Here is a 12,962-nt window from a genome sequence, read left to right as displayed (position 1 = left end):
GAATTTAACTCATCGTTATTTTTGAAAATAGTTCATTAATACAGATAATTCCATTTCGTTGGAAAGAACATACTAAATTCTGAGAATATATTAAAGTATCACAAGCTTTTCAATAAATATACACATACAGGCACACGCATGCATATTATTATTTTTCCAGACATGCACAATAGTGTTTAGTTTACCGATGTCTACCCCGAGACAAGCAGACAGTATATCAAGAAATATTTGCTAGATGATTAAATGGATGCCTATGAAAAGCCCCAGCTTGTATGTCCTTTGCTAGTAAAAAGAAGAAAGCCAGATGAAAATAAAATAAGACTGTGAAGAACAAGAACTCAGACACACAAAATCTCTGATGCAATACGACATGGACAGGCGAACAGGTTTCAAAAATTTATACCAACTTCTTGTCCTGAAAACACAAAAGCACTTACATGATAAGAAAACATGAAAGAAATGGAAGGAACATTAAAAACTGGATTGTACTGCTAGGACAAGATGTCACTTGTTTTAACGACAAAAAGAACCAACAAGGTGATCATGGGTTAACAAAGTCAGTGACAACAAATATGAAAAATCTAGCAGCTCAATGGGGATAAGTAGCCAGACCATTCAAAAGGGTCACATTAACGTTTTAATAGTTTGTTGAGAGTACTGTGATACTAAAATGCTAAGTATAAATAAGGCTTGTATAATTAGCTAATTCCACTAATATTCTTAATCTCAACGTAATAGTTCCATGAATCCAATCTTTCTGTTATTAAGCTTTCCTACGTTGTACTACTTTTTTATGTAAGACTGAGCAGCCAGAGGAAGATGACTGAATTCCACAATCGGATGAGAGGTGTGACCATGAAGCCATGAAGGACCGAGCTACTGCGCTTCTGGTTGCGGGGAGGCCAAGTATCTGTACTGAATTGCTAAAACTTAGTGAGGTTTTAGTGATTGGGTGACAAGGTTATGAATCTTGGTGTGTACATCCTCTTCGAGTCTGGCAGTTTCGTCCATCAACAACAGTAAATCTAGGTATGGAAAAGCTTATAGGGTATGCAACTAAGTAAGAACTTGATATGTTGGTTTTTGATAGATGTCTAAATTTTACGTTTTTCTCATCAGGTATGTCATCATGCATCTTACAGATATTAAGATATACTGAGATAAACATTTCCTCATTATCCTAATATATCCTTTTAAGTCTTATATGTATTTATGCACACACATATATAAACACACTTACCATGGGCAGGTCTTTTAGGATCTGTATTCCATCTCCTGGACCCATGTGTGCTATGTGGTTAAAATTAGTTGGGTTAGAGATTAATTTATTTCTCATTTCAGGATCTCGTAGCATCTCTCTGTAAGACAAAGCACCTGTTTAGACACCTTTTTCATGATCAATCTCAGTAATTTTAGAAACAAATTAAGGATACTTAATTTTTTCATAAAAATAAACTGTGAAGTCATATTAATAAGGATAGAATTAAAATAATAGAATATACTCAAATAAAAATTTACTTAGAAATGTTTTACATTTCAAATAAAAGATTTTATGATTTTCGGTGGGAAAATAGAGAGGGTTCTTTTAGTATATAGACATCAAAGAAGGTCTACTCTGTTTTACAGATAATTCTGACCACTTTATATATGTCTTTTAAAATAATTGATAACACTTTAGAAATGTTTTTATATGTAACCGGAAATACTGAAGCCTATTTCTGTTTGCTCATAAAGAGAATAGTTAATCTGAAATTCTTAAACATATACAGGTTTACTGTTACGCACAGATACATTTCATGTTTATAGTATAGAAAAGCTCACATAAGTACATATACATAGAGAAATACATCAAAATATGTACTTTAATCTAGTTCATAATCACAACTTGGAAAGTGGTAATTAAAACGACACTGAGAAGCACATTCATTATTGTAGTTTTATACCACAGATGAATGACAGATTTTTAGAGATCAAATTTTCCTCCCAAATCAAATACAGTATCATCACCAAACAGTCCTTCCGATGCTACAAGCTTGTATGGATGATGCACATAAGTTAAATACCCACCTCCTCTGCTGCATCCTTTCCTCTTCTGGGACTCTGAAGGAATAACGCCGCTTATTGTTGATATTTCTAACCATTTGTTTCCGACTATTATCCGATGTTTCAGGAACTACCAGTTCGTCCCCTTCTGTTAAAGAAATGCAAACAACAATGATATTCTTTAAAGTGCTAAAATGCTTTTTATCCTTTAATTCTTACGACAGTATAAATGTTAATCAACTGTGCAAGTACAGTATATGCAATTCTGATTTTTAAAAGTTGTGTTGATCATAGTAAATAAGCAATAATTTTCAACAGAACTATATAAACAGATATATGCTGAAATTAAACATCTTACAAAGTATATTTTCACTTTTACTGTATTATAAACATAAAATGGCATGATTTTATTAGAAGAAAAAAAGAAAAATGTCGTTGCCGTGGTGCCCTGTCATTCTGCACCCCCCTGCCCGCTAGCTCCGCATTATTTTCTCTCCCCTTCCAGGTATCTGTTTTGATGGCTCAGGGAGTTAAAAAGCTCCTGCTGTCAACCTGCATGGTAATCAGGCACAGACGGTAAATTATTCATGTAAATAACAACAATTAAACTTATTATTACATTTTAAAATATTCCCTTTACAAGATCCAATTTGCGAGATGTACAGTAAGAAAAGGAATTGTGTTTCCAGCAGCTTTCTTCACTAGAGGCAAGAATATGTCACTATTTCTACTCTTGGGGGAGATAATCATATACGCTCAGCAACCAAGTGCCCATCTTATTCTATTTCAATTTTAATACCTAGAAATAAACAAAATTATCAGCCATGAACTCCCTAGACATGCTGGGACATGTGAACATGCTCTAACACAGACAACTGCACTCACCGACATCATCGACACCATTTCCAAAATGAAATCAGGAATGAGAGAAAAGCCAATCTTTACAAGTTTTTAAGACCCAAAAAGCTGAAGTGAGAAAAAGGAATCGGGAAGAAGCCAAATGGGCCCGTAAGACAGGCCGAAGAGGATTAGTACAAAAAGCAACATTCTCCAAATTGTTTTCCTAACAACAAACTTGAAAAAAGGACAGAGTTTTTAAAAGTAGATGAGAACACGAAACACAATTTTGGAATCTGAGAATTGCAAGGACAAAGCGGGTCGGAGGAGCTGCAGAGGCCACGGAGGCCCTGGACAGAGGGGCTGCAGGAGCACTTTGAACTCTTAAGAGATAAAGGAGAAGGCAAGACAGAGAAAAAGAAAAAGTCTCTAGGAAATAAGATTTCTTTCCCTTTCCAAAAGACAAGACAACTATGGCAAAATTCTGTCAGGTTTTCCTTCTCCAAGCTCTGCTTTTACCCCTAGCCTAGAGCAGAAAGATGAAAGCACAGGAAAAGACCAGGGGGAACAGGTTGTACCCTGCGGACACAAACGGTAATGGACACAGTTTATGATCGTCATGGTCCCACACAGTGAGAACAAGGCAGAATCCACCCTGAACAGATGTCTGCAGTGCCTCTAACCAAAATTAAGAACAGGGTCTTGGAAATGAGGGCCCTAAACCTTGTTTTGCTAGCTTCGTGGTGAACCCGTCTTTGAGTGGACTGCATTTCTAAAACCTGAATAATCTTTCTCAAGTCATCCTGGAACATCCTGCAGTCACCAGTCTGTACGAGATGGTGCCAGTGCCAAGAGTATGTACCACAGCATCAAGTCTGAAGCCAAGCAGTTTTATGTGTGTGTTTTAGAATTAAAAACAAACAAACGAACAAAACAAATTTTGATGGATTTTTTTTGACAGGAGAATATACAAATTTATTGGAAGAATATGGGGGGGGGTGAAGAAAAGCATAAAGAAGATGATTACCCCACTACTCCGAAATACTGCTATAAACATTTTCATGTGTTTTCTTGATGACAATGTTTTTACCTACATTTAAATCAGTTTAAATTATTTTAAATACATAATGTACTATAAATATGTTTTCATTAAACAGATCTACCACAAAAGATCCTAAATATATAAATACCTGTTATGCAGAAATTTGTTGCTAAGACATGTGAATAACTTTATAGAAGAGAGCGTTATAATAATATTTGCTAAAAGTAAGAATTTAACTGGCGCACTCTGACTGGCAAGCTACTTACTTGTTTAATGACATGTGGACTGTCTCCCTAGCGGGACTCACCTCACTGCTTTGGACACTGCCCTCTCCTGTAACATGCAGAGTTCCCATTCCCTGTCCTGAGTCTGGGCACTCCTGTGACTTTGCTCTCTTCCCTGTGGTCATCTGTCACCCATGTTATCATTAGCACTTCAAAAATTCTAAGCCCTATGCATTGGCAGAAGATGTATTCCGAAAGTCCCAAACGGAACCCTGGATGAATTTCCATCATTTTAGTGCGACAAATCTTAGGCAGGTTCTACAGTATTAAAAGTACAGAAGACGTATCCAGCTATACTTTCTCTACTTACCTTGGTATGCCATGGAAAAATAACAAGGTAGGTCAGAAACAAATATTTTGCTTATATAGCTATGCAAGCTTAAACAGACTGGCTTTTTGTCCAGCAGTTCATCTTAACACACTGAGAGAGTATGATGAGTGCCCACGATCACAGACTTTGGAGAAAGAGGCATCTGAGATAATTCTGGGCTCTGCTCTATCTTCAGGCAGTCAGCTTAGAGAATATTTCCACTGAAGCTATCCCATTAATGTGTATTTTCTTACCTGCCATCTTATTTTTGAAATATATTAATCTAATTGTCTCCAACCCTAAAAGATTTAATGATCCTTCACTGTTTAAGGGTCGAACCTAAAATAATAAAAAATAAAATTAGTATTTCAATAAAACCTTCAAAAGTTAAATGATAAAACTTTCAGCCTATATATAAAGCACGAACTATTAAGACTTTTAATTTATCCTTCCTCTTCAAAATACAGCCCTCTCAGAAAATCAACAAAAAATTAACATTAATTCTAACTGGAAAGGTATAAAATTACCTAATTTGAAAGAAGTAATGATAACATTTTAAAGGAAGACTATTCTGGGAAAAAAAAGAATGAAAACAGAAATACACGTAAACTTTAAATTTTAAACTTTTTTAAAGTCGTTAGTGACCAAATGATTATACTAAGATGTCAACACAGTTACTTTAGGAATCTGATTAGACCTAAATGTACACATGAGACAGAGATAAAACTGTACAATGCTGGGGAAGGGCTGCCAATAAATGGGGATGGAGCAACCGGTTTTCTATGCGGAAGAAACGAAACTGAATCCCGACCTCGCACCAGACGCGAGAATCAATTCCAAACGGATTAAAGACAAACGTAAGAGGCAAAACTTACAATCTTTTGAAAGGAAATAAAGGTCATATCTTTATGACTTTGAGGTAGGAAAGACTTTCTTAAACAACAGAAAAAAGATAAACCTAAAGGGTAAGGATATGTTTGAGTACATTAAAATTTATAACAAATTTTCAGCAAAACAATACAATTTATTATTTTATAATAAATGTTCAGCAAAACACTATAAAAATTATTAGGTAAGTCACAGACAGCAAAAAGATTCATCATACCCATTACTAACCCTATATCTATAATACATAAAGAATTTCAACAAATCTGTAAGAAAAAGATGACCAATCAAACAAAATGAGCAAAAACCATAACCAGGCGTTTCACAGAAGAGGCAATATAAATGATGAATAAACATGAAAAGATTATAAATAACACAGATAATTAGGGACATGCAAATTAACCCTTCAATGAGATACCACTTCGAAACCATTTACCATGGCTATAAAATGATGAATTTCTGACAATGGCAAGTGTTGAGAGGACATGGGTCAGCAAACACTCATACAGTGCTGGCCGGAGTGCCAACCGGTACAATTACTTTGGAAAATAATCAGACACTGTCTTGTAAAATCGAGCACTTGCATTTCCCACGTCTCATCAATTCCATTCCCAGACATATGACTTAAAGAAACTCCTGTACACAAGTATCAGGAAACATATGCAGCAATATTCACAATAATAAAAAGCTGGGGAATAATTCAAATGTGCTAATCGGAGAACAGATAAATTATGATCTATTCACCCGACAGAATATTTTATATAATGAAAAGCAATAAACAACACATAACAACATGGACGAACCTTAGAAACACGGTAAATACAAGAAGAAAGCAAAGCAGAAGATGACCTACAACATGCCATTTTATAATCTCAAGCGCAAGTAAAACCGAACAATATATTGTTTAGAAATATTTAAACGTCCAAAAAATCCTGGATGTAAGAAAAGCAAGAGAATGAGAAACGCAGCATTAGGGATAGAGATTTCCTCTGGAAAGAGGCAGGAGTGGGGGATGAGGGGAAAAGGCACAGGTCGATGCAGGAATGTTGGCGATGTTCTTGCTCTTAGGTTAGGAGGCAAGTTCACAAAGGATTGGTTTATTATTAAGCTTTATAAAGGTCAGATGTTCTTTCATAGATCTGTAAAGTTCACATAATAAAAATAAAGGAGAAAACTAACTGTAACCAGGCCAAATTGACAAATGAGAGGACTGTATTTAGTTGCTCTACATAATGCAGCAGTATTTATAAGAGCTTTATTCACTGCTGATGTACTTTAAAATTGGGGAAAGTTTTACTTATTTTTATTCATTTATTATTATTTATGCCTACAGCACCTGGTCTTCCTAGGCGGTCTTCCATTTAAGTACCAACCAGGCCCGACCCTGCTTAGCTTCCGAGATCAGACATTGGGCTTGTTCAGGGTGGCATGGCCGTAGACCATGGACCGTGGCTCCACTGGGATACAAACCCAGGACCTTCTGTGTGTAAAGCAGATGTGCTGACCGCTACACTATGGAACCACGTCCTGGGGAAAGTTTTAAAATATGATACAGGCTACTTTCTTTCACCCATTCTTCTAAACCCTGTCCCCACCCCAACTAATGACACATGCTACACGTTTTTATAGGAAACTATTATTCTTCACTTTTGCAAAATAACCATTCTATACTATTTGTAAAGATTCTCTTCATGTTATTATAGGTAAATATTACAGAAAATATATTTTATTAGGACTATGTGAAACCTTTATTTTTTAATTATGAGATGTTTAAACCCAGTTTGGGTTCTAATTTTTACCACTTTTCTAGCCTGTAGATCTGTCCGCACAGATTTCAAATTGCATACCATTATGTGAAAAAGTTATAACTACGAATAATATATTCTCTAAGAGCCCCTTTAAACTAAAGTGGAAGGTAACACTGACATTTTAGGTCATTGGATATATTCTTTTTGATCACTTATGACAATAATCATACTTTATTTTATATAGTGAAACTACATGTAACAAAAAATGTATAGTGTTCAGGTACCTATAAAGCTAACCATCTTGATGTAAATTTTTTTTTTTTTACTCTTAAGGTAAGTCCCAAATTATCAATTACATATGCCAGCAAATGCTGAATTAGTGAAAAACAGCTATAGTCACATTAGTATTAGTTACATTCATCAGTTCGCTTAGACATACTTCAATTTTAAATTACCTTTTTGAGCGGGAGAGTCTGAATCCATTCCATGGAGTTCACATCAAAGATGTCGACCGCGTTTTCACTATACACCGAGAGGTATGGCGCACTGTAACCTGGGAGCACAGGGCAGGGAACAGCCAGCTGGTTACTTCGAACTAGTAAACCCAAAACATTTTGAAAGATCTATGCTAAATAACTGTAGAGTGCAATCCCACCAAAATCCTACTGTCACCATATACTAGCCACATCAAAACCTTTTTGCAGTAAACAGAACATAAATCGTAAAGAGATTTTATAGCCATTATAATACAGAACGAATATGACAGCTCCCAACCCAACACTAGTTCTGTAAAGGAATTTCAGTAATTTAAAAATATTTGATTCCTAAAGTATTAAGCTATTGCCAGTGAAACAAACTTCCAAAGTGGAGAAATCTTTAGGTGAGAGTTCTAGTCGGTTATGAACATATGATAAAGCACCTGGCACAGCTACATGAATAGGGTGGATGCTCAATATATACTTATTGAAAGAACGAACATCAATAAATGGTGACACAAGCAAAGAGAGATTAAACAAAATTATCTCGACTGCGGTCATGAATGAAATTTTTGGCAGAGCAATTCATAAAAGCCAGATATTTCAATTCTTATGCACATTAGAAGTAAAATTTTGAATTATTACCTAAGTTATAAAACACCATTCATTCTAAATATGATGCCACAGATAAGAGTGCATATTCCAGCAGAAACAGACATTAAGTATACTAAGTCCGGGTTTGTAGGATTAGAAGTATTTTTCTTTTGTTCTTTTTATCTAGATTTTCTAACTTTTCTATAATAAGCACGTATGGCTCTCCTAAACTTTCTTCTATTGAACCCGTAAACCCGCCTGGACGTGACCCACCATCCCTCCTATCCCGCTACAGTGGAAGAGGCTTCACCCTCCTGCCCCACGTCCTTCCCGCTGGGTTTGGAATTCCGTCCTCTCTGGCCTTCGTGGGGGCCTTACCTCAGTCCCTACATTTACCATAGAGTCGACCTTTCCCTGGTTCCTAGAGGAGATTTCTTTCCAGCAATTAAACACGCTCAAGGATCTTCTACTAAAACCAGAACACTTTGGGTCCGACACCCCTAACTGTCTCTGCAGAACTCCCTACTTCTGCGACCGCAGCACTCACGCTCTGCCGCCGCTTCCCTCGTCATCGATCTATCCTACCGCACGCCATTGCTCTGACGGTGACTGGCCCTTCTGCTCACTGTTCTGTCTTATACAGTGAAATGGCACATGATGAGTATTCCAAAATTCATTAATGTCTTAATGTTTCTTGAAAGCCTAATAGGCAATTTACAATATCTACCTATCTAGATAAAAATGTAAAACTGGATAACACTTCTTAGAGATGCTATATTATACCTTTACATAACTGATTAAATAATTTACTTAGTAACTATTTCTCTAGAAGAAATATTATGAGCTAATGATAATCACAAGCGCTATACTTTTTGAGGACCATGAAGGGAACTGGGGTTATTTCAAACTACAATAACATGAGTAAAAAATCCATCTAAGTCAAATATTCCATAGAAAGAACAGCTTTAATTAAGTGCATGTTAATGCTGACCCCGCTGGCCCAGGCCTGGTTAGCTACACGTGGTTACTTTATATAAACAGCATAATTAAGACTTAGGAAAAACCTTAAGGATGACTTAAAAAAATAACCTATTATTAACAATGAAGGAAAAAGACAGACGGAAAGATAAGACGGCCAAAAGTAAGACTCTTACAACAAGAAGAAGGATTTGCTGGCCACATCAATTCCTGCTGTCTAGATCTTCGGCCCTGGCAGTCAGTGTATATCCCGATGCTGTTAAAACACAGCAGATATTCTTTACTGGAGATCTCAACTGCGCAGATGGCATCCATCGGCTGATGTGCAATAAATGAGAGTGTGTGGTCATTTGAATGGAGCATACTGCATGGACTTCCTTCTCCGTTCAAGGGGTATCTCAGAAATCCTGATTGGAATCCCACACAGAGGTGTTCACTGAAGACTGCCATCCACTGGACATTATATGGGACTTGAATTTCCTTAAATTTTCTGTGACGGGTCTTGCTCTGAAATAGTTCATAACAGAGGACCTGCCTTTTCATAGCCACACACAGGCATGTAAGAGCTCCATGACGTACTTTCCCAGAAGTTATGGTTTGACACCCTTTAGTTTCTGCCAGCTTGTAAAAATCAGTCTCTCGTCCGTCCAAAGCTGACATGGGAAAAAGCCGTACATGACGATTGCGTCCTGAGATCACAGCAACAAGCTGATCATTTGGAATGAGTTCAATCTGATGAATCTTCTTATTGTCACCGACTCTAATAATTTCTGTGCAAAGGAATAACAATAAATCATATGCAAAATGTCTTACTTATTAATCATATCCCAATTACACTGAACAGGATTTAAGTCAACTTATTCTAAAGACAGATACACACACAGAGAATGATAAGAGCTCAGAAATCATATGGAGAAAGAGGAAGATAACTACATCCATCAAAAGATAATTTTACCCACCTATAGTAAAGTATTTAATTTAGCACTGAGATTTCTGGCAGCCAAGGCAAAGAGTTCCTGTGTGATAAAGCATGCCAGATCTTCAAAAAAAATCTTTTACTGGCAGTAAATTCTAGGAAACTTTACCAAGGAGTTCCTATTTTTTTTAAAAAAATGAGTAACTCATATTTCACTAAAGGTATTTCTATGGGTAACAAACTAATAAAGTTTAAATACACTGTTTTCTCATGACCTAACTTGATACAAAGATAGAGCTCAGAACACTGTATTCAAGAATACTAAATTGAATTGATTCCTTTTTAGTTCACCCCAGTATTTAATTTCTTTCTAGAAAAAAATCTGTTGTAATAAACTATGGGGAAAAAAGACAAGAACACAGTTTAATTACTTTAGTGTTATTAGACAATGAAAAAATCAAGTTGTATTTCCTTTAGAAATGCAATCTGAGTTCATATAACAAAACTTAAATAAAATTATGTAGGAAAGACAATACACACTTGGAAGTTTCAGAATTCAGGATGATTATAAAAATTAAAAAACTATCTTTCAACTTATAAACATATCAAATTAGGTCTGGAAAATTTCAATTATAGTATAAACAAGAGCAAATCTACTGTTTTAAGACTTTAGAATCCAGAGTTTAGAATTTTCTCGCAACATGTGGTTTAAAGTTACCCGACGATAATTAAGTTTCTCTTACCATCTTTAGTGACATGTACAACAAATAAACCTTCTTCATTTCCCAAAGCTATCCTTTCATGATCTATGTAAGATATAAATATGAAACATTTTTATTAGGTAAAAAGTGTGTAAAACTAATAGAATAAAACAGATAAAGAAATTTGATTAAAAAAATTGAAATAAAATAATTAAAAAATAGCAATAACAATTTTTACTACTAAAATTGCTTTTAGATTATAGTGATAAATATTATGTTTTTTTAAATAGAACCATTAGGAAATAATTTATATTAATAATTATAAAAAGAAGTAAATGTTTATTTACTGAAAAAATTAAAAATCTAGTTTGTTAGTGCCCTAGGTCCAGTTCTATTTCTTGTTTTGGGAAAGGCTGTGAAAGGCATTTGAGCCCTATTCATTAAACTTTTCATTATTTACTAGGAAATAACAAGAGTTGGATGTCTACATAAGAATATGGCAAAAATTTAAACCTCCAGACACAGAAGCTGCCATTTTTTAGGGCATTTTATATGTGGAGCACTCTGTGTTATGTATTCCATCTTAGTTAAACTTTTCAGTAACCTGTGCAAGGTAATTAGTATCTCTATGTTACACAGGAAACTTATGTTGTAAGAAATTAAACACTTGTTCTCAGTCACATGAGTTAAGAATAGACTTGTTAATAGGTTTTTAGCATTGTTGCTTTTTCAGAAGAAAACAAATTTGAAAAGTGTACTTGTTTACTGAGAAACAAAGCTCTAATATGGTCTCATTCATTCGATAAACACTGAACATCTGTGATACGATGCATACTATGTCAGACACGAGGTTCCTAGAAGAAAGCCAGTCCCTGCTGACAGGGCAGATTAGTGAACAATTATGATGCCATGATAAATATTATAAATTCATACCTATGATTGCAGCTGCCTGGGTGGTTTTAATGAGGGGTAGAGTACTGTCATAAGCCTCTTTGGGAACATAGACTGAGCGGTCTCTGAACTTGTTTTTCTTCAGAATCTTGTGCAGCTCACTCAGCACGCCCACCCACTTACTCCTCTCATTCTCACTATCTGCTAGCATCAGGATTGAACACTTGTTATTAGATGCTGAGAGCTGGGAAGTTGTAACCTAGAAAAAGTGAATCAAAACTCATGATATTAGAAAACAGACATTCTTTAAACTTATGCTAGTTTGTTTAGCCAACAAAATGAGCTTTCATCAAGTGAGACCTTTGATGAATTTAGCTATTTCTAATCAGAAGAATAACCAGTTCTAGCATTAGACTTAAGGACAAAGCAAAGGTAGCAGATACCATTCCAAACGTTAGTATCATTTTTATTTTCTTTGCTATAAAGTGCTAGAATACTAAAAAATGCATCACACATCTGCACATAACAGCAACTAATATTTATTAATTACTGAGCATGGGGCACTGATCGAAGCCCTTTACAAGTATTAACTCATGTAACCCTCTCAACATCTTTCTCAGATAGGTATTGTTATTACATTTTGCTTTTATGTAAGAAAAAACTGCGAGGTAGAGAAATTGACTTCCTCAAGGGCACACCAAGACCGGGATCCCACGTCCATGATCGGAAGCACTACACTGTACTGAGCTTCAGCTAGTTTTAAAGTCAGAAATGCTCAGAAATACTTACGTTCTCTGTTATTTCGTTACAACAACTCAGATTATCATAGAGAAGATCAAACCACTTTAGTTATTATTTAAATGAAGGCTTAACGTTATGCAAAGAGTTTAAAACATTTAATTATATATATATATAATATATATATATATAGACCCGTTATTAAAAGTAATTTAAGGCACAGTGACACTAAAATCCCACTATGTTTATCAGTTACAGATGAGCAGGCCTTCTTAGGCTCCCCTTGGTGGCTGGAGACAGAATAATAGTTCTTGGCCTGGGAGCTGAGACTAAGTATAGTCTTTGACCCTCCTTAGAGACGAGATTTACAGACGACTACTAAGCATACAGGCAATAACATTAGGGCAGTAGTCTTTTCTTTTTACCTCTATTATCTGAATTCACCCATTGAAGATGGCCCTGTGGACACCTCTAAAGACGGCCACCAACAATCCTTTCTATGGAAGTCCATTCTTCTTA

General features: G+C 35.5%; 1 protein-coding gene and 1 pseudogene across 1 annotated transcript in view; both read right to left on the bottom strand.

The window, feature by feature from the left end:
• CDC42BPA (CDC42 binding protein kinase alpha) overlaps positions 1–12,962 on the bottom strand; it is a 280,756-nt gene that overhangs the window by 43,531 nt on the left and 224,263 nt on the right. Inside the window, 8 exon segments of the mRNA XM_023531028.1 lie at positions 1,241–1,358; positions 2,068–2,191; positions 4,771–4,855; positions 7,605–7,702; positions 9,374–9,967; positions 10,857–10,919; positions 11,748–12,048; positions 12,665–12,682. Of these exon segments, the coding sequence (XP_023386796.1) occupies positions 1,241–1,358; positions 2,068–2,191; positions 4,771–4,855; positions 7,605–7,702; positions 9,374–9,967; positions 10,857–10,919; positions 11,748–12,048; positions 12,665–12,682 (1,401 nt within the window).
• On the bottom strand, positions 6,726–6,841 carry LOC111740287 (annotated as a pseudogene).

Source organism: Pteropus vampyrus, unplaced genomic scaffold, assembly GCF_000151845.1.
Source record: "Pteropus vampyrus isolate Shadow unplaced genomic scaffold, Pvam_2.0 Scaffold60, whole genome shotgun sequence".
Lineage (NCBI taxonomy): Eukaryota > Metazoa > Chordata > Mammalia > Chiroptera > Pteropodidae > Pteropus > Pteropus vampyrus.
This window is presented reverse-complemented; position numbering and strand designations above follow the sequence as displayed.